The following is a 21673-nucleotide window of genomic DNA, read 5'->3' as shown; positions in this document are numbered from 1 at the left end:
ATTCATTCATTCATTCATTCATTCATTCATCCATTCATTCATTCATTCATCCGTTCTTTCGTTTGTTCGATAGCTTGTTTGTTAGCTTATTTTTTTTTTATTGTATTTATTTTTTTGCCGTTTAAGTCATTAACCTCGGTTTACAGTAACATTAATGGGATTCCACGTCGCGTATATTAAAAAAATCGATAAATGTGGTTTAATAAATGCTACAGTTAATTATTAAAGTCAAGAGACATAATGCAGGCAACATAATGTGAAATGCGAACTTTATCAATAAAGATTCATATAAATCCTCGTCGGCTGCTGCCATTTCGACCGAGTGGTCATAATTAGCCTGAGCCTGGGCGACTGTGCTTGAACTTAGCGCAAACTTATCCCAGCAGTTGGTTGATTTCATGATTCTTAGAACTGTTTCTGGGTAAAGAAGCCACGCACTTTTAGTGCGACTAGGACTAGGCAGTAGATAATTCCGTGTGAAATTAAAAAAAGAAAAGGAAAGATCACTGTCTTTTAGGAGAATTCTACTACGAACAATAAAAACAGTCCATTAAAATCTGTTGGGTAAAGAGCCATTCCTGTTTAACAACAAACTTAAAAACCTTAAAGGACAATAGACCATTTGCATTATGACGTAAAAGCGCAAAGACTTCTGGTAGTTGTAGTTAGGTTCGCGGGAAATTTTAAATCGTCATCAAGCCCGCTTGCCCAAGAAAATCGTGATGGAGGTAAAGAAAATTACTCTCACCGAAGAAGACGTCCCTGTGGCTTCATTTAAAGGGCAAAAAGCAACCTCTCAGTATAAAACCAAGTCCGTTAAAATGAAAAAAAAGTTATGCAAGAAATTGTATATTTGCTGGGTTGCGTTTTGTAGTGAAGATTCAACGAGTGTTTCCTCCCAAGTCTCAGTCGCGCGGTTATTTAATTAAATTCCTAAACCTTTTGCTTGCCAGGTATTTTCAAATAATATACGAAGACGCAATATTTTACCCTTTCTAAACATAGGGGAGCACAGTACATGATGTCTACACTCGTGAAAAGCTTTGAGGCTCACCTTTCGAGTCGCACAAGTAATCGTTCAACAACAAGATTATGGAAATAAAATTATATTTGCTCGCACGGCCCTCGCTCGGATTGAAACCACAACTGCTACTCGACGAATTGACATTTCCAGTACAAAAACAAGAAAACTTCTTTGTTAAAGAATATTGCAATTACAGTTCTAACTTAACGAAAAAATACAATTTTAAGATAAAAACAAAATAATCTGTATTCACCTGCACAGGGAAGTTTTGATTGATCAGCTTGAAAATCCTTTATGATTGACCCTTCATGATTCATCGATGAAGCTCGATTGAACGAGGAAAATTATTTGACTCATTTCTCTGTCTCACTGTAAAAATAAATTAAACTAACCGTCCCGCCGAGCAATCATGATATATGGCAAATTTTCAAAGCTTTTCCGTGAAGAATTAATTCACCTGCGAACGATGGAAGCGATCGTTTGTTGAACGTCTGAAAATAGATTAAGAGCAAAATCAATGGCTTGCCTTGCTTTCACTTGATTCCACACAAATTTAGTTACGGTATATCCTCGACTCGTCCTTTCAAGCAATCTGTTTCCAGTGTGATATTAAGCTTATAAAATTATTTACGAAGAGAAGTTGTCGGCCGCGATGAATGAATTTCAACCAAGTCAACTCCGCCACATATTAAACTTACTTGAACACGAACAACATTTGTCTGTCTTGGTTAAAACACAGAACTCATTCAATTTTCATTCCAAAGCTATCATCCTGTTTTCTATATTTTTGACAGGTAACTGAAAAAATAAAGTTTAAACAAATTTCGAAGCGACAAGAGAGTAAACTTCGCAGCTCAAACTTCTGATCAAATTAAAAGTCCTGGATGTCCACCTTCACGCTTGGCTGCCCTTAGCCAATAATAAGCCAGAAATGGTGTTTTCCCGCGAACCTAACTACAACTACCAGAAGTCTTTGCGCTTTTACGTCATAATGCAAATGGTCTATTGACTATGGTTCGACAGTTTCTTCAAGGTCACTAATGGATTTGTTAATGAGTCGCAATGCCGCTCTTGGCTTCTTGACAAATCAAGATTTGTTCGAAAATTATGCCCGTTCAATTCAGCTCTACGAAAAGCCATGCAATAAATACAACTGCACAAACATATTCGCTCCACAGAAACCTTTCTATAGCTCTCAATGATCGTTTGTTTGTGCTGGTAACTGTTTCATCGCCTGCGGCAAACGAGTGGTAAAATGTGATTATTGAATGCTCTAATGATCTGATCAAAGACACATCTGACTATGAGATTAGTTCCAATGAGTTGTTAAATCAGAAACAAATTAAATGTGTGCTGGGGGAGGGGAAGGTAATAAACTGCAGTACTGTGATTTTGAAGACATGAAATTCCTGTAATAGATACCAAGTCGCTTAAAAAACACCCGAGATGCTGCTATGCAGAATAAGTTTTTTACTTTTCATATCTGGTCGACAATATATTTTTTTCATACCAGGCCAATATGATGGCGTCTTTTAGTCTGAGTGGTTTCGAGTGTTTTTCATATTATAACTTCCTTAGTTGTAAATTGTAAATTATTAACACTGTATGTTCTGGCCGGTATAAACAAAATCATTGTTTTTCTTTCTTCTCGGTTAGTTTGTCCACATAGTGGATTAATATTTCTTTTACAGATTCTATAATTTTCACTCAAGCCGGAGAACCTGCTGTTATAATGACGTCTCGCACTTCAACATTTCATGCAAATTATGAATAACGATGAACTCTATCTATACATGTATTCATTCCGCTATATTCTCATGAAAAAACTTTATTTTAAACAAAATAAAACTTAAAATACAATACAATACAACAACTTTATTTAAACACGGTAAAAAAAGTTTAAAGCTAAAAGCTTGTGGGGCCGTGTACAAATTAAAAATTTAAAAAGACATATAAAAAGACATCCTAATATTGAGAAGATAGAAAAAATTCACTATTATAATAACAATTTAAAAATTCAATAAAATTTAAAAATATCATCGTTCAGTCTGACAGTCTGCGTGGATAACGCCTCGAAGCTAATATTTTTAAGAATGTTCTTGCCTTTTTACTATGTTAAAAAACGACTTAAAATTACTAGTTTTACCGTGTAGTCGTTGTGACAGGGCGTTCCAAATAACGGATCCCCTGTAAGCGATTGAGTTTTTCATAAAGTTGGTGAAAAAGCGCGGTACCACTACCTTGTAACCGTTCCTTAGTCCATGCTTGTATTCCGCTTTTACAATGATATGGCGCATATCTGGTGGTGTTAAATCGTTGTAGACCTTGTATACTAATTTCGCTAAACCGAGCTTGTACTTATAAAAGATAGAGTCCCATTTCGCCTTTTCTAAAACTTCCTCAGAGGGCATATCACGCGGGAAATTAAAAATAATACGTGCGGCTCTACAATGTAAAATAGTGCAAAATGCAAAATATCACGGAGTAACTTGATCTCTTGATTTCCCGAAACTTTCCCGTGCATTTTGCGCCACTGCTTGTCACGTGTGGTCTGATACTGTTTCATATTTACTGTGGCTTTGACATATAAGTATTTAAATAATACTAAAAATGAAGCTCTTATCGAACATAAACGATTTGCTTCCTTTGTTGTCAGCGGGATTTCGGTTCAAAACAGATGGAGGGAAGTGCTAAGTTACAAATAATTATACCGTGGAAACAAAGTACAGCTAAAACTCGCATCACACCCTTTCATGGAATTCAACGATTTGTTCGTATTGGAAACTGTTTAAAAAAAAAAAATTAAAAAATCCAAATTAATTTATTGACAAGAGACTGGTTTTAATTCAGTATTTTATAGAATTTAAACAAAAAGTATTTTTCCACTTTTTTTTCCGGACTCAGTGAAAGGATCAAGCTAAAACGTGATTAACATCACATACAAATTTACTTTTTGTATGACAGGCATTCTTTCACTACTTGAGACAAAGTTTCCGCTCTCATTGTTTCCATAGCTGTTAAGAGACTGAAAAACATTGCGTCAGCAAAAGTTATTATTCACTCTTGTAAGGCACTGGACTAGAACTTAGTTCTTTGTTTCGAAATCTAGTTTATAGGCAAAACTTTGTGGAATTTGTTCATTTCGTGTACAACGCCGCTGCAATCAATAGCTTTGTCATTTAGCAGAAAACAGTTTCAAAGTTCTTTTATTTGACGATTATGTCTTCGATTGTAACAGCAGTGTTCAAAGCCACAATTGGCTTGCTTGTGAATAAAGGCAGAGATAAGGCAGCGGAGAAGCTGAAAGATGGCGATGTAACAGATCAAAAATTTCGTGGATTGATCGTGCGTGAAATCGATGATATCAAGTCCAAGTTGGATGGATTATCAAGGAAAGATTTGCTGGCAAGTATCAGCTTCTTTGAGGAGGGAATAGAATTGCTGTATAAAGTATTTGAAAAGGCAAGGTCCGGCAGAAGTGAGAACGGCGCGGTAACAACACAAGCAGCTTGTACCGAGGCAATTTCTCTCGCGGAAGGAATGAGAACCTTGGAGCTTACAGACCTGGACGAATCAGCTACCAGGGCGCTTTCCAACGCAAAGAAGAGATTCAAAGATGCTCGAAGAAAAGCAACAGAGGCCTTTAATAATGAAGCTCTAGAAACGCCCGACCGCATTCTCGCAATGCAGTACCGTGTTATGGCGACAATACTAGAGACAGTTGACAATCCCGCGGACGCAGTCGAACCGTGTAGAGTGTGCATTAAAGAATTAAACTCTTTATCAGCAGTCAAGAATAGTTTTGATGTTCAGCTCACGAAAGGTATTCAGGCAGTGAGGGGCTTGTTGGGTAAAGACGAACGCAGGAAAATCATTTTCAGTGTCTGTCACGTTAATCGTGTCATCTACGATGTCACGCGAACAGTCAGTAAAAACGTACCCTTCTTGATCCGGCCTGCTGTTGATATCAGAGAAGGGAAAGTCGATCCATTGTGTGACGAAAGAGTAACTAAAGACCTGCGTAAACAAGGCATGGAGCTCTGTTGTGTAACTGAAACACCATGGTCATTTGGTCATGAGGGTGAAGAGGAGCACAAGCTAAAGTATCCGAGTGGTATCGCTACAAACTCCAGCAGACAATTCATTGTAGCAGACAGTGGGGATTGTAACGTAAAGGTGTTTGACAGCACAGGAACATTTATGAGTCTTTTCAGTCTCCCTAAAGATGACGTAGGTACAAAGTCATATATTCTTGATGTAGCCACAGACATGAATGACAATATCTATGTTTTGGTCGAATTAAAAAATCCTGGAGCTGAGAGAGATGAGAACGTTGTTTACGAATTTAACAACACCGCTGACCTGCATCACAAGTTTCCTGTGAGGGGAGTGGAATACTGGGGCAGACTGACAGTCACCGACAGTGGTAAAGTACTGGTACTGAGGTATGATAATGTGGTTGTGCATGAAACTGATGGTCAGTTTGTTCGCTCGTTTGGTGAAGGCATATTGAAGGGTGCGCTTGATATCACTGCTGCTAATGATGGCCGTGTTATGGTAGTGGACATGTATGATTTCTGTGTTCACATATTCAGTGAACACGGCGAACATCTTAACAAGTTTAAACTCCAAGGACGTTATTGGTCTCCTAGAATTGCATTTCACCGGGCAAGTGAGCATGTTGTCCTCGCTGGTAAAGAACCAGAGAAAGATCTCCTGCTGGTGGAAGTTTACACCAAAGATGGCGAGTTTGTGCGGAGCACTCAAATCCATGAAGAACGGATTGGTGACGTAGAAGGGATAACAGTGACTACTGAGGGACGCATTGCTGTAGCTTGTGAAGCAAAAAGGGTACTCGTTATTTAAAAAAAATATGATGCTGGGGTCCACAACTGATATTTTAAAATAATGTAAAATGATGTTATGAAACGGAACAAGAAGCATGAAACCTTTTCAGTGTGGACACTTGTTTACCAAATAAGTTTAAAACAAATAACAATAGCAATGTAAATATGGCATGGATGTTGCGTATACATAAATCTTAAAATACTAAGCTAAAATGAGTTTCTCCTCATAATACAAAATCATTTACATGGAAGCTAATGCAGTCTTGAAAATTTTTGAGAACTTTCATATTTTTTGTGCCTTCCGGCAGCATGTTTCACTTAATTGCTTCACAATAGCAGTAGCATTTTGTATATTAAAAGATGTGTTGTTTACAGAATGTGGAAAGGAAAGTTTGGTGGACAAGTCTCAGAATTTAAGGTAAACAAAAACAATTAATTCCTGCAGGTGGGAGGGAATGACTCTGTTGTTATTCTAAAAGAAAATAGTAAGAATCCTTTCTTATGACTGACGCATGACTTACAGTTTTGTGATGTCACATTGTCATAGGAACAGGTGAAACCGAGGTTTTGCCTTCAGTCACACCCTTTATTCGTAGCTAAATTGATTGTAAGGTGCTCAGGAACATGCCTTTCAGTTATCATGATCTAATGGTATAAAGTCAGATGTCTCTGTTTCCCAGCTGTATTCCTCTTTATGGTTAGTCTGTAAGTTACAGTCTTTTTTGAGTTGTTTACTTCGCACTTGATGATATTGGGGGGGGGGGGGGGTCTTCTTACCTACCAATTTGCTGCTGTGGAAGATTTTTAACCATCATATTTTGTAAAGCAGACCTTACACAGAAAAGCATATTTTTTCACTGATTTGTTGCATATTTCAAGAGTCCTTTAAGACTTTCAAATCGTGGCAATATTTGCCAAGTCATCTTACCAGAAAACATATAAAAAACCAAAGCTGAAATGGCATATACTGTAGATCTAAAATTAAAATCGCATGGATCTAGGAAATTTGTATTGTCGTAAATGTCATGACATAATAAACCCCCGTATTTGTGGATTTTCTACGTAATAGCCTTTCCTTTTCACAGAGATAAATTGGAAGTATTCCATCTTTCCTACAAGTTTTAGATAGGAGATTCAAATCCTAATAATAATTTTTACAAAGCATGTGTCCTCCCAAATAAAATTCGCTATTTTGCCTTTCAAGAGGCTCCAAAATCGCTTACCACCAAATGCTGTGTTCAGCAATTCCTTAGCAACTGCTTTGTCCAGATCTATAGTTAAGAAGGACCCCCCCCCCCCCCTGAACAGTGTATCTTGAATCATGTTTTTAATCAATTCTTAATTGTAACATTTAGTTAACTTTTTATGATAACTTTTTTTAGCTTTTAGCACTTGATAGTTTTTATATATGATCAATGGTTTTACTTTTTATTTTTGCCATTTTTATCAATTAATATTGTTGTGTTTTCTCACAGGGCCTCACAGAAATATCACTTTTGTGATGTGAGCTCCCTGTTATTTGTAAATTGCATTATTTTATTAAACTTGCTAGCAGTTATTGTCAACAGATTAGCTAAATGGGTAGACTCTCTGAATAAATGACAATTAGAAAATGGTCAGTTATGTTAAAATGACATTTCATGTTAAATTTTAAAAAGACGTTTCAGATTTTTCCATTTGATGGTGCCCTAAAAGCACAGCTTCTAGTCTGTGAACAGGCTCCATAGTGGAATATTATTATGGTGCTCAATGATACCAGTCTATTATAAATTTTAAAAACAAGCAGTAATCCTCAGCAGATTAGATAAGTGTATTCAACTCTGTGAGTGGCTGGTAGGAATTGGTAAACACCCTAACTTGACATTTCAATTGCAGTATATTTTTAAAAAAGTTTCAGTTATATTTGATGGTGCAGTAAAAGCACGACTACTAGCCTCTGATAGGCTTTTATAGATTGTGCTCCTAAAAGTGGCATATTATGCTACTAGCAGTGCTCAAAATTTTGCCAAATTATGCAAAAATTATGCCAGAATTCCCAAATTATGCTTCTGATTTCCGAAATTATGCTCACAAAATGACGTAGATTCTATACATAGAGGTGCGCAATAACGACACCAAATTATGATGTTTTTTAAATAAACTGTTGTTGTAAATTTATTTGTGTTTATGGCAGTTTATCACGGCCGTCAGCTGTCCAAATTAGCTGCTCGCATCTCTAAACCGTTTGTAAAATGCCTCCAACGACTTAACAATCACAATTGTATAGCTAAAACACGCATTGCAAGAACAAACTACCTAAATTTCATTTATTTCTGTAGAAAGTACACCATATTTACTACATTTTATGAATTTATGCTCCAAAAAGTGCTAAAAATTGCTAATTATGCCGTGACAGTGCTCGTTTCACAAATTATGCTTTTTAGCTCCAATTATACCAAAAATTATACTAGCACAATCTATAAAAGCCTAGCCTCTGAACATCCCTAGTTGGGTATAGTGCTCAATGATTAAAATTAGATATTATAAATGTATCAAAAGTAGTCACTTAATTTCTATCAATAATTTTGAAGGAGAATGCAGATATTTTACTAGCAAGTTATAATTGTTTATACATTGTTCAGTATACTGGTAGCTATTGAGCTTGATTTAACTGTTCATTAAACTGAGTTCAGTCAGGTTAAAGTAATAACAAGGGATGTAGCTGAGAGCAGGCTGCCGGCTAATTTCACTGACTGAAAGAGAGCTTATGACCGGCTGAAATTTCACTAGAAAACAAAAGACTTGGCCAGGGATAATTTTGAGGATATAAAGACCAGAAAAGCCAGCTGGGCTTTTTAACGAGCCAGCTTAGTTTTTTTCTTAGCTACTTCCCTGACAAAATACCAAAAAAATTAAAGTAAGTAAATGCCTTATAACATTAGTAGTTAATAAACTGTAATTGTTTGCAGTTACCACTTATTTTATCATAATAATTGTAGCCAATTGTTACTAGTTCTTAACTCTGTATGAAGTGTATTGTAGTTATTGTATAGAGCGGTTTTCACTTGAGCGTCGAAAGTAACTTGCATTTGGTTTGGTTTTGCATTTTTGCGCCAAGTGATTGGTTTAAAAATCTTGCATCACCAAGAGAAAACAAAACCAATTGCGACTTGCTCACACACGTTTTCCCGCATTTCGCGCCAGCTACATGTTATGCTGTGAGTTTTGATTGGTTCACTGGCCAGATTGTCTGAGCCCTTTGTGACTGGCTAGAGAATTACTTTGGTTTTGGTTTGGTTGAAAACTGCTCTAAACAATTTAAATCGTAGCTTTCTGTAATTACTGCCTATTTTTGTACTAATAATTAAAAGTGCTTAAAAAGGAAAAAAAAGTTGCTGTTGATTTTATGTCATGTTTAAATGGTGTTTTCTCAAGGGAGTGTTTATCTTTAGTTTGTTGGTATAATGACCTGTGAACTGATCAGGCTATGCTAGGGGGAGGGGTGGGATAGGGGTATATGACACTGATGGGGATGCTTGCCAAAAGTTAACTCATGAACTTAACATCAACTAAATACTTTGGAAGTGATATGTCCCAGAAGAGCATTTCACTAACCCACAGTTAGTAAAATTTTCTTGATGTGGAATTCTTCGAATTCATAATGCACAAAAACTTTGCCTCGCCATTTTTGTTTTCTCTTTTCATACTCAAACCAGTTTGCATGTTTAGTCCAAAGTAGTTTATTCACAAAGGCATTGAAATGTAAGAACAAACAATCCAAAACTCCTTAACTTGTTCCTCTAGGTTTCACAGGACACCCATGAGATCACAGACAACCAGCCAAATACAAAAGTGTTCTTTTCAAACTCTCTTGTTTATTCCGATTTTCTTGTAAACTTTTGTTCCTCTGATCCACTTTTATGCATATGTACATTTTACATGATTCTCAGAGTTGCTGACTGTTCACAAGTGATCAGTTTGTAACTTCTCATTACTATATTTGTTAGAGGAAGCTGCAGGGAACTGATGTATTTACAATGCAATCTCCTACCCAGTACCCACATCACACTTTTCAAGGGGAGCTCAAAATTTAGGTACGTGGTGGTGCACTCACAGGAATCTAGACGAGGTGCAGCCAGACTAGTTTCCAGGGTTTCTTCTTTTCCTGCTCCCTGGTGCCCCTCTTTCTAGAGTTTGCTCCAGGGGCAGGAGCAAGAGAGACCCTGGACACAAGAATGGTACAGCCTCAAAAGACCAAAAATAATCACATTTGGTCCCTAGTAAAGAAAAAAAAATCCTCAAATAATTTATAACCCAGTGAGTAGCATGATGTTACATGTGACATCAGTGAGCCATTATAATTATTATTATTATCAACACTTCTTGTAGTTTTAAACATTACTGTGACAGATATATGTAAGACACCCAGCATGACACCCCCCTATTTTTAAGCTACTGTTCTCCAGTGAGAAAGTGTTGTTTACACTGCAGTTTTTATTATATCCAATAAAATACCTAGTTCTCACTTAATTTCGCGAGTACTAAATTTCGGGATCTTCGCGATTTTGAAAAAATCGCGAAATTTAATACTCGCGAAATATAGGACACGCGAAGTTTTAAATCGCGAAATTTAAATCGTACTGATAATATAAAAAAATAATGAAACTCGGTGTGTTTTATCGTAGTTATTATAACATGTCTGAGCTTCATTTTTAGATTTTTTTGTTTAATTTTGTTCATTATATTAGTTATCTCCCACTCTATCAGTCGCACTGTTCGAACTGTTCTCTGTCGCCAAATTCCTTAAAATATCGCTCTTGCAGCCGTAGATGAACCTATTAGGGATTTAGACCGTTGAATACCTTATGTTTTGTTATGTGTATATTGTTTTGTTTGCTGTTTTTACGATGACTTTCATATTAATTATGTTGTTACAGTTTCGAGGTCAAAGCTTCATATTAAAGAATAGATAAAAAATCGCGAAATTTAATACACTCCAATTGTACTTTCCTCTCAAAATCGCGAAATTAAGTACTCGCGAAATATGGCTCTTGATTTTTCGCGAAATTAAGTACTCGCGAAATTTAGTGAGAATAAGGTAACAGCTGGAGTGACCACTCCTTAAAAATGTCACCTGTTACTTGGCAACCATTTCAATGTAAACTGTGGTCTCAGTCAATTATCAAGAACCAAGTTAGTCTTGTAAGCCAAAAACGATGAACTCCAGTGTAACAAAACAGGTGATATTCAAGATAAAATGAATGCTTGCTTACAGCCAATGAACAGATTTGGCTTTGGTTTTTATGCTTGAACACAACAAACAATGAAGAAAACATGCATTTCTGATTCCAGTCAACTAACATAGGAAATTGTCAATAGGGACTTTAAGATACCTGGACGGCTGACCTCGAGGACGGCTGACCGGAAGTAATTTTCGCGTGTAGCCTATATTGCGCATGCCCGCTTCACGCACATTGCCGTCCAGCTCCGTCCAGCTGTTGTCGAGGACGTGAGAAGTATAGTTTTCCCGTCCACCAGTGAACGGGAGTGCTTTTTGTATGATTTCGTTTAAAAATCTCATTATTTTTTAATTCTGTTTCTTTGTTAGGTGGTTCTTTATGGTATTCTTGGTTTGGTACAGATAAAAAGTTAAGAAGTCAAGTTTTATTTGCGGTTGCGAATATATTTGCATAACCGCTGATGGCGAAGCCACGTGCGTGAAATTATGAACTTTCTTGCCTGTTTGTACAAAAATTTCACCTGGAATATGTACCCTGTGAATGAAAATAGTGCTTTCTGGTCCCACACTTTGGGCTAGAAGCGCCAAATGGAATTATTGATCCACTAACGAAGCCGTCCTCCGTTCACACACACCGGCTCTTAACGTTGGAAGCTCCCACCAAGAACGTCGACATCGTCCCAGTCCTCCTCGCGAAATTTTACCGTCCTCGAGGTCATCCGTCCAGGTATCTTAAAGTCCCTAATATTCTGAGAAGACAGCCACTGTATAAATATAAGTTTGATCAGAATGAAAAGATTGCAGTACACATGAAGCTAGTCTCTCTCAGACATTTTCATCAGCAAGAGCAGTACAGTGGCGGATCCAGACCTCCAGCTAAGGAGGGGGCCCGCTTGACCATGAATATTGAATTCTGCGAAAATAATTCAGGCACTTCAAAGAAAATGCGCTATTTCCGAAAAAATAAGGTGGGTGCCCGGGCCCCTCTCCTGGATCTGCCACTGCAGTAATACACAAGAGATTGAGACTTTATTATGTTGTAATCCTTTGCTGTGTCTATATGGCACATCAACATCTCACTGGCTTGCTTTGACAGTCCACAGAGCCACATTCATCCAGGCACTCCTCTCCCTCACTCCCACGGGTTTTGATTTGTCTCTTTTAACTGGCCTCTTCCACAGCTGGTTTCAGTCCTCTGATGGTCAAATCATAAACCACTTCTTCAATTTTCTTGAGGTCATATTTGAGGCCATCAAATTTCTTTCTGAGAGAGTCATTTTTACGATTTAACAGTCTGAAGCCAGCGTCTAGCTCAGCTACAAATGCAGCTATTTTGTGAGGTCGGCCATAATCTGCAGATGTTACACTGTTCACTGCAAGCCTTGACTGAAAGAGTCAAACATTAAACCATAAGATTTGGTTGGACAATCAATTAAACGAGAATTGTAGATATTAAATACTATCCCCTCAATCTCTCTAAGAATAATAATCATCATCATCACTTTGTCTACCCTCGTATTTTGTAGAGTAGCTTATACAGCTAATATCTCCGAGCATTTCACAGTACACAACACAGTGGGCAATTCAAGACCATACCACAACACTGTGAACTCCATGCTCTGCTCTTAAAGATAAATGAGTGGGTTCTTTTACATCCCATGTCGACTGCAACCTAAAGATGCAGGAGTTGGGGCCTACGGTTAATCGACCTTATCCAAGAAGTCTAGAATACCTGTTATTTTAAGACCCTGTTTGAAAACAAACTTTTAAGTTTGTTTTCAAACAGGCCAAGTCACTTTAAAAAAACCTTAAAGGACAATTGACGCAATATCCTGCTATGGTTCGACAGCTTCTTCAAGGTTACTAATGGACTTGTTAATGTGTTGCAATGACGCACTTAGCGTCTTGACACAGAAAGATTTGTTCGAAAATTATGCCCGTTCAATTCAGCTCTGCGTAAAGCCATGCAATAAATAGAAGTACACAAACATATTCCCTCCACAGAAACCCTTCTATAGTTCTCGATGATCGTTTGTTTGTGCTGTAGCTGTTTCTTCGCCTGCCGCAAACGAGTGGGAAAACGTGATTATTCAATGCTCTAATGATCTGATCAGAGACACATGTGACTATGAGATTAGTTCCAATGAGTTGTTAAACCTGAAACAAGTGTGTGCTGGGGGAAAGGGGAGGTAATAAACTACAGTACTTTGATTTTAAAGACATGAAATTCCTGTAATAGATGCCAAGTCACTTAGTATAACACCTTAGATGCTGCTATACAGAATAAGTATTTTTCTTTTCATATCAGGTCGACAGTATTTTTTTTTTCATATCAGGGCAATATGATGGCGTCTTTCAGTCTGAGTGGCTTGGAGTGTTAATCATGTTATGACTTCCTTAATTGTAACAATTACAAAAATTTGCAATTATTAATACATGTATCATTAACATGTTCCATCTCACGTGCGTTCCCAATGCCCCAAAACCGTAGTTTTTCTTTCTTCTCGGTCAGTTTGTCCACACAATGGATTAATTTTCTTTTAGAGATTCTATGATTTTCACTCAAGCCGGAGAATCTGCTGTTATAATGACGTCTCGCACTTCAACATTTCACGCGGATTATGAATAACGATGAACCTTATCTATACATATATTCATTCCGCTATATTCTCAAGAACAAACTTTATTTTAAACAAAACAAAACTTAAAATATCACGGAGTAACTTGATCTCATTTCCCGAAACTTTCCCGCGCATTTTGCGCCACTGCTTGTCACGTGTGGTCTGATATTGTTTCATATTTAATGTCGCTTTGACATATAAGTATTTGAATAATAACAAAAAAAGATCTTATCGAACATGAACGGGTAAATTCCTTTGATTTGTTGTCAGCGGGATTTCGGTTTTCGGATGTGCTAATTTCCAAATATACCGTGGAAAAAAAGTGCAGCTAAAACTCTCATCACACCCTTTCATGGAATTCAAGGATTTGTTAGTATTGAAAACTGTTTAAAAACCAAAACAAAATTCAAAAATCCAAATTAATTAATCGACAAGAGATCTTTTAATTATTTTATAGAATTTGAATCGAAAGTATTTTTCTACTATTTGTTTCCGGACTTAGTGAAAGGATTAAAGCTAAATCGTGATTACCCCCAAACATCACATATAAATTTACTATTTGTATGACAGGCATTCTTTCACTACTTGAGACAAAATTTCCGCTCTCATTGTTTCCATAGCTGTTAAGAGGCTGAAAACCATTGCGTCAACAAAAGTTATTATTCACTCTTGTAAGGCACTGGACTAGAACTTAGTTCTTTGTTTCGAAATCTAATTTATAGGCAAAACTTTGTGGAATTTGTTTATTTACGTGTACAACGCCGCTGCAATCAATAGCTTTGTCATTTAGTAGAAAACAGTTTCAAAGTTCTTTTATTTGACGATTATGTCTTCGATTGTAACAGCAGTGTTCAAAGCCACAATTGGCTTGCTTGTGAATAAAGGCAGGGATAAGGCAGCGGAGAAGCTAAAAGATGGCGATGTAACAGATCAAAAATTTCGTGGATTGATTGTGCGTGAAATCGACGATATCAAATCCAAGTTGGATGGATTATCAAAGAAAGATTTGGGGACAAGTATCAGCTTCTTTAAGGAGGGAATTGTGTTGTTGTGTGAAATGTTTTGCGAGGCAGGGTCCAGAAGCGAGCACGGCGCGATACCTTCACCAGCGGGTTGTGCTGAAGCATTAGTCAAAGGAGTGGGAAACTTAGATCTTACAGACCTGGATGAATCAGCTACGAAAAAGCTTTCTGACGCAAAGAAAAGATTCAGTGATGCTCGCTGGAAAGCAACAGAAGCCTTTAATAATGAAGCTCTGGAAACGTCTGACCGCATTCTGGCTATGGACTATCGAGTTATGGCGACAATTCTAGAGAACGTAGACAATCCCGCGGACGCATTGGGACTGTGTAGACAGTGCATGGAAGAGTTACACAGTCTGACAGCAGTTCAGAGCAGTTTTGATGTTCAACTCAAGAAAGGCATCCAGGCAGTAAGGGGCTTGTTTGGTAAAGACGAACGCAGGAAAATCATTTCCAGTGTCTGTCGCGTGAATCGTGTCATCTATGACGTCATACAAACATTAGCAGTCGGCAAAGACGTTCTTCTCCCGATCTGCCCTACTATTGATATCGGACAGGAGAAAGTTGATCTTTTGCGTGACGAAAGAATAACTAAAGCTCTGCGTAAACAGGGCATGGAGCACTGTTGTGTACCATGGTCATTTGGTCAGGAGGGTGAAGAGGAGCACAAGCTGAAGGTGCCGTGTGGTATCGCTACAAACTCCAGCGGACAATTCATTGTTGGAGACATTGAGGATGGTAACGTTAAGGTGTTTGACAGTACTGGAACATTCATGAACCTTTTCAGTCTCCCTAAAGATGACGTAGGTACAAAGTTATCTGTTCTTGATGTAGCCACAGACATGAATGACAATATCTATGTTTTGGTCAAATTGGAAAAGCCAGGAGCGGAGAGAGAGTACGTTGTTTACGAATTTAACAACACCGCTGACCTGCGTCGCAAGTTTCCTGTGAGGGGAGGGGTCTGGGGCAGACTGACAGTCACCGACAGTGGCAAAGTACTGGTACTGAGGTATGGTTATGTGGTTGATGTGCATGAGACTGATGGTCAGTTTGTTCGCTCGTTTGGTGAAGACATATTGAAGGGTGCGATGGATATCACTGCTGCTAATGATGGCCGTGTTCTGGTAGTGGACAGGGAGGATTCCTGTGTTCACATATTCAGTGAACATGGCGACCATCTTAACAAGTTTAAACTCCAAGGAAGTTATTTGTATCCTAGAATTGCATTTCACCGGGCAAGTGAACATGTTGTCCTCGCTGATAAACAACGAGGGAAAGATCACCTGCTGGTGGAAGTTTACACCAAAGATGGCGAGTTTGTGCGGAGCACTCAAATCCATGATGAACAGATTGGTGACTTTATACGAGGGATAACAGTGACTACTGAGGGACGCATTTCTGTAGCTTGTGATGAAAAAAAGGTAGTCGTTATTTAAAAAATATGATGTCGGGGTCCACAACTGATATTTTAAAATAATGTTAATAATGTTATGAAACAAGAAGCATAAAACTGTTTCAGTGTGGACACTTGTTTACATAATAAGCTTAAGTGTAAAACAGATAATAATAGCAATGTAAAAATGGCATGGATGTTGTGTATACCTTAAAATCCTAAAATACTAAGCTAAAATGAGTTTCTTCTCATAATACAAAATCATTTACATGTAAGCTAATGCAGTCTTGAAAATTTTTTAGAACTTTCATATTTTTTGTGCCTTCCGGCAGCATGTCGAACACTTAATTGCTTCACAATAGCAGTAGCATTTTGTAAAAAGACTTGTTACTTACAGAATGTGGAAAGGAAGTTCGGTGGACAAGTCTCTAAGAATTTAAGGCAAACCGTATCAATTAATTCCTGCAGTGGGAGGGGATGACTCAGTTTGGTTTTTAAAAAACACAACAGAAAGAGTCCACACACATCATATTTTGTAAACCAGACCTTACACAGAAAAGCATTTTTCACTGGTTTGTTGCATTCTAGAGTCCTTTAAGACTTTCAAATCATGGCAATATTTGACAAGTAACTTGACCAGAAAACAGAAAACACCAAAGCTGAAATGGCATATAGAACTGAAATTAAAATCAGCGTACGCCAGCAGATAAAGAATGTCCACATGCTTATGTGACACATGGATTTATGAAATTTCAGTAGTACATTGTTATAAACATCATGACATAATAAACACCCGTAATTGTGTCCCTTTCTAATTCTATGTCTGATTAGCATTTCTGTTTTACATGTAAAACGTAATTCCATGCATCTGATCATAACGAAGGTTCTGTCATCTCTCATTCACAGAAAAATTTTTAGAAGCATTCCTTCTTTCTACAAATTGTAACATTTACTTAACCTTTTATGATAACTTTTTAAGCTTTTTGCATTTGATATTTTTTTAAATCGTTCAATGTGTTTACCTGTTATTATTGACATTTTTATCAATTAATATCCATGTGTTTCCTCACGGGGCCTCACACAAATATCACTTTTGTGATGTGAGCCCCCTGTTATTTGTAAATTACATTTATAAGACTTGTTACAGCTGTTGCTAGCAGTTATTGTCAACAGATTAGCTAAATGGGTAGACTCTCTGAATGAATGACTATAAGAAAATGGTCAGTCATGTTAAAATGGCATTTCGTGTGTAATTTGAAAAAGTTTCATCAGATTTTTCAATTTGATGGTGCACTGAAAGCACAGATACTAGTCTGTGAACATGTTCAATAGTAGGGTATAGTGCTCAATGATACCAGTCTATCATAAATTTTAAAAACTAGCAGTAATTCTCAACAGATTAGATAAGTGCATTCAACTCTGTGAGTGGCTGGTAGAAAGTGGTAAACATCCTAATTTGACATTTCTATTGCAGTAATTATTTTCAAAACATTTTCAGTAATATTTGACGGTGCATTAAAAGCAACAGGCACCCTAGTGGGGTATAGTGCTCGATGATTCCAGTCTATTATAAATGTATAAAAAATAGCCACTTTCTGTCAATATTTTTTAAGGAGAATACATATATTATATATGTATCAGCAATTTTATTAATAAGCATTGTTTGACAGTATAGCTTTTGAACTTGAGTTAACCATTCATTAAACTCAGTGCAGTCAGGTATAAATAATAACAAAATAACCAAAAAATAAAAATAAGCAAACGTCGTAGAAAACTTTTGCTATACCTTACTATAATAATTTCTGCCTTCAGTAGTTAAACAGCCTCGCATGCCCATTTGCTCAGCAGATTTCTCTCGTGTGCAGGCATTTTTCGTGAGAATTTTACCTCGCGAGGCCTTGAGGAAAATATTTATCATGTTTGATGTTTTTTGCCTTGAGTGGAAAAATCCTCAACGTGTGCATGCTCAGCCAGAAATATCAACTGACCAATAAACACATGGAGAATGCTCACGTGATTCAACATGGCAGCTACCAAATCAAACTTGCTAAACACTTTCCTCACTGTCTGTGGTGAATGTGCAGTGAGTAAATGGCTGAGCAAATGGGCACGTGAGGTGAATAGCTCAGCTAGTTGCTCTTGTGTGCGGCTGGCTTAATAAATCGTAACTGTTTGCAGTTACCACTTATTTTATCATGATACCAGTACCGGTAATTGTTAAATATAATTACTGTTTTTAAATAGAGCAGTTTTCACTTGAGCATCGAAAGTAACTGGCATTTGCTTTGGTTTTGCATTGCTGCCCCAAGTGATTGGTTTAAAAATATTGCACCACTTTCTTTACCAATCAGAAGACAAACCAAAACCTGCAATCATGACTTGCTCACACACGTTTTCCCGAACTTTATGCTAGTTACATGTTATGTTGTGAGTTTTGATTGGCTTGCTGGTCTGATTGTCTGAGCTCTTTGTGATTGGCCAGAGTGATTACTTTGTTTTTGGTTTTACACTATGGTAGTCATTTGAAAACTGCTCTAAATAATTTAAATCATAGCTTTCTGTAATAACTACTTATTTTTGTACTAATAAAGTGATAAAAAGAAAAAAGGTTGCTGCTGATTTAATTGCATGTTTCAATGGTGTTTTCTCAAGGGAGTGTTTCTCTTTGTTGGTATGACAACCTGTGGACTGATCAGGCCTTGGTAGAGGGGAGGGGTGGAGGCACTCTGTAAATGACACCGAGGGGGATCCTTGTCATGAATTGATGCTTGTTAAATTCAACTAAATACTTTTGGAGCCAGGTGTGTCAGACAAGCATTTTTCCACATAAATGTGGATTTTTCCTTCCGGTTTCCCCAACAACAATTCTTAAATATGCACAAAAACTTGTGTCTGTCATTTTTGTTTGCTCTCTTCATACTCAATACCAGTGTGCATGTGTACATAAGTCCAAAATAGTTTTAACTATTGAATTAAAATTAAAATTAAATTAGAATTAAAATCCACAAACTAAGGTGCTGAAATGCAAGAATTGACCATCCACTGAAAACTTCTTATATTGTTCCTCTTGGATCCACATGTCGCCCATAAGATCACAAAGAACCAACCAAAAATAATAAAATTTAATACATAGGTGTTCTTGTCAAACACTTGTTTATCCAAATTTTTTTGCAAACACTAGTTTTTCTAATTCACTTTTTTAAAAAACAAAAACACTTCCTATTACTATATCGTTAAGTCGGAAGACATTTAACAGGGAATCGATGCCTGTTTCAGGCATTCCGTTAGCTGGGGAGCAGGGTGAAATATGGGATAACTGCAAAGAATGGTGAGTGCACGCGAGCAACCTCTCCCCTTATTTTTTTGCTCGCCGTTTTTCGCATTGTTCCCCAACAAACCGAACAGGAACAGGCTGATCTCATACTCAGAACCCACCTTACACTTGTCAAGGTTGGATGTGGGATCTAGATACGCGATTGAGCACTTGCAGGCATCTAAATGTGGAACAGCCAACCATGTTCCCAAGGTCTCTCTTTTCTCCCACTCTCTGAAGCCCTTCTTTTTCTTGCTATTGTAAAATTCATTAACTATTCATGAGGGTGCAAACCAATCCCAGCACTGTATTCAGATCACATGTACACGACTGTAAACCCCAATAAAAATCAAACAATAGAATTAACTTTTGATACAAACTCCTGCTCAGCTAATTAGTATTCATTAACATTTGATACAGATCTCTCCCGAATCGCATAACAATACACTTTGCATTCAATTTATTGTTTTCATTTCACAAGTAGAATAAAATATTCGTGTCAGATCTTTATGGGCATTTACAATGGCGAGACGATAGGCTCGCCATTGTAATCGCCCATACAGGTCTCCCGCTCATATTTTATCTACTACTACTATTTCTGATTCACTGATCGTAACGACAACCCAAAACGAAAAGTTTGCTCTGAGATAAGAACAAAAAAAGGCTTATTTTTTTAAGACCTAAAAAATGTGACAGATCTTTTGACCCTAAAAAACACCGAGTGTGTAAATTTTAAACCCCCCCCCCCCCCCAAAAAAAAAAAAAAAAAAAAAAAAATGTCTGTCTCCCCCGTCATGTATACTTTGAGTACCCCCACCTGGGTAAAGGCCCTGGTAAAGTGCAAAATTCTCAAATAATTTAGAACCCTGTGAGTACAGTTACATAGTGATTGTAAACCAAGAAAGAAATTCCTGAAAACAGGGCATACTACAGTGGTTTATCTGAACTGTGGATTAGGAGGACAAATCATGTCCACATGATACTGTACAGGGAAATGTTCACTCACATGACATGTATTCAGTAGACTTGCCTACAATTTGAGCACACCCAGGGTCTACATGTACAACCACCAAACCGGAAATGAGAAGCGAACGACTTTGAGAAAGTCAGTTCAGTTGTTACATACCGGTATGTCATTAGTGAGCCATTATTATCATCAACACTTTTCATAGCATGAAGCATTACCAAGACTGATAAGTCACCCAGCTGGCGTGACACTCCTCGTATAACTTTAATTTATTGTTCTTCAGTGAGAAAGCGCTGTTGAAAGAAAATTTGCCGCTAAGAACTCAAAAGCTGGTTTTTATTATCCAATAAAATAATAAGTGATCACTCCTTAGAAATGACACATGTTACTAGGCAACTGTTCCAACACAAACTGAAATCTCAGGCAATTTATTGTCAAAAACCAAGTAAGTCTTGCAAGCCCCAACAAGATGAACTCCAATGTAACAAAACAGGTTAATTTATGGAATCCATGACAAAATAAATTCTTACATACAGCTAATGAACAGATATGGCTTTGGTTTTATGCTTGCAGACACAACAAAGAATGAAGGAAACACACGTTTCTTATTTCAGTCCACTAACATGGGAAATTTGTTCCCGTCCATTTGGTCAATGTACGTTGTCAATATTCTGCCTGATTAAGAGAAGACAGCCACTATGTAAAGATATAGTTGTAATATTAACCATGTCCAGTGATTTTGGTTGCACTGCAATAACCACATAATTTATATTAGCTAGTCAGACTGATTTGGATAAAAGATTGCAGTAGTTAGTCTCTTGCAGACATTTTTATCAGCGAGGGCAGTAATACAACAGTGTGTGTTTAAGTTTGCTGTGTTTGTGGTCACATCAACATCTCACAGGGACATCTCAGTCCACAGAGCCACATTCATCCAGGCCCTCCTCTCCCTCACCCCCACAGGCTTTGATTTGTTTCTTTTAACTGGCCTCTTCCACAGCTGGTTTCAGTCCTCTGATGGTCAGATCATAAACCACTTCTTCAATTTTCTTGAGGTCGTATTTGAGGCCATCAAACTTCTTTCTGAGAGAGTCATTTTTAAGATTTAACAGTCTGAAACCAGCATCTAGCTCAGCTACAAATGCAGCTATTTTGTAAGGTCGGCCGTAATCTGCTGAGGTTACACTGTTCACTGCAAACCGTGACTGAAATTAAAAGAACAGTCAAACATTGGTTGGAAATTTAATAAATGTGGATTGTAGTAG

General features: G+C 37.4%; 2 protein-coding genes across 5 annotated transcripts in view; one reads left to right on the top strand and one right to left on the bottom strand.

The window, feature by feature from the left end:
- Window positions 1-4197: 4197 nt before the first annotated feature.
- The window catches only part of LOC144661252 (uncharacterized), an 82343-nt gene continuing 64867 nt past the window's right edge, over window positions 4198-21673 (top strand). The window contains exons 1-2 of one of the 3 annotated variants that reach the window (XM_078521952.1): window positions 4198-5469; window positions 15745-19203. In XM_078521952.1, the coding sequence (XP_078378078.1) occupies window positions 4244-5469; window positions 15745-16171 (1653 nt within the window). In that variant the 5' untranslated portion in view covers window positions 4198-4243 and the 3' untranslated portion in view covers window positions 16172-19203. Of the gene's footprint in view, window positions 5862-15744; window positions 19204-21673 lie in introns of those variants that run through there. The other 2 variants (XM_078521954.1, XM_078521953.1) reach the window with 2 other exon arrangements.
- Window positions 20728-21673, bottom strand: part of LOC144661287 (translin-like) — a 59531-nt gene continuing 58585 nt past the window's right edge. For both annotated transcript variants that reach the window (XM_078521992.1, XM_078521993.1), the window contains one exon: window positions 20728-21613. In XM_078521992.1, the coding sequence (XP_078378118.1) occupies window positions 21389-21613 (225 nt within the window). In that variant the 3' untranslated portion in view covers window positions 20728-21388. The remainder of the gene's footprint in view (window positions 21614-21673) is intronic.

Source organism: Oculina patagonica, chromosome 7 (genome assembly GCF_052425735.1).
Source record: "Oculina patagonica isolate OP01 chromosome 7, crgOcupat, whole genome shotgun sequence".
NCBI lineage: Eukaryota > Metazoa > Cnidaria > Anthozoa > Scleractinia > Oculinidae > Oculina > Oculina patagonica.
Note: the sequence above shows the minus strand (reverse complement) of the source record. Positions and strands in the feature narration are given on the sequence as shown.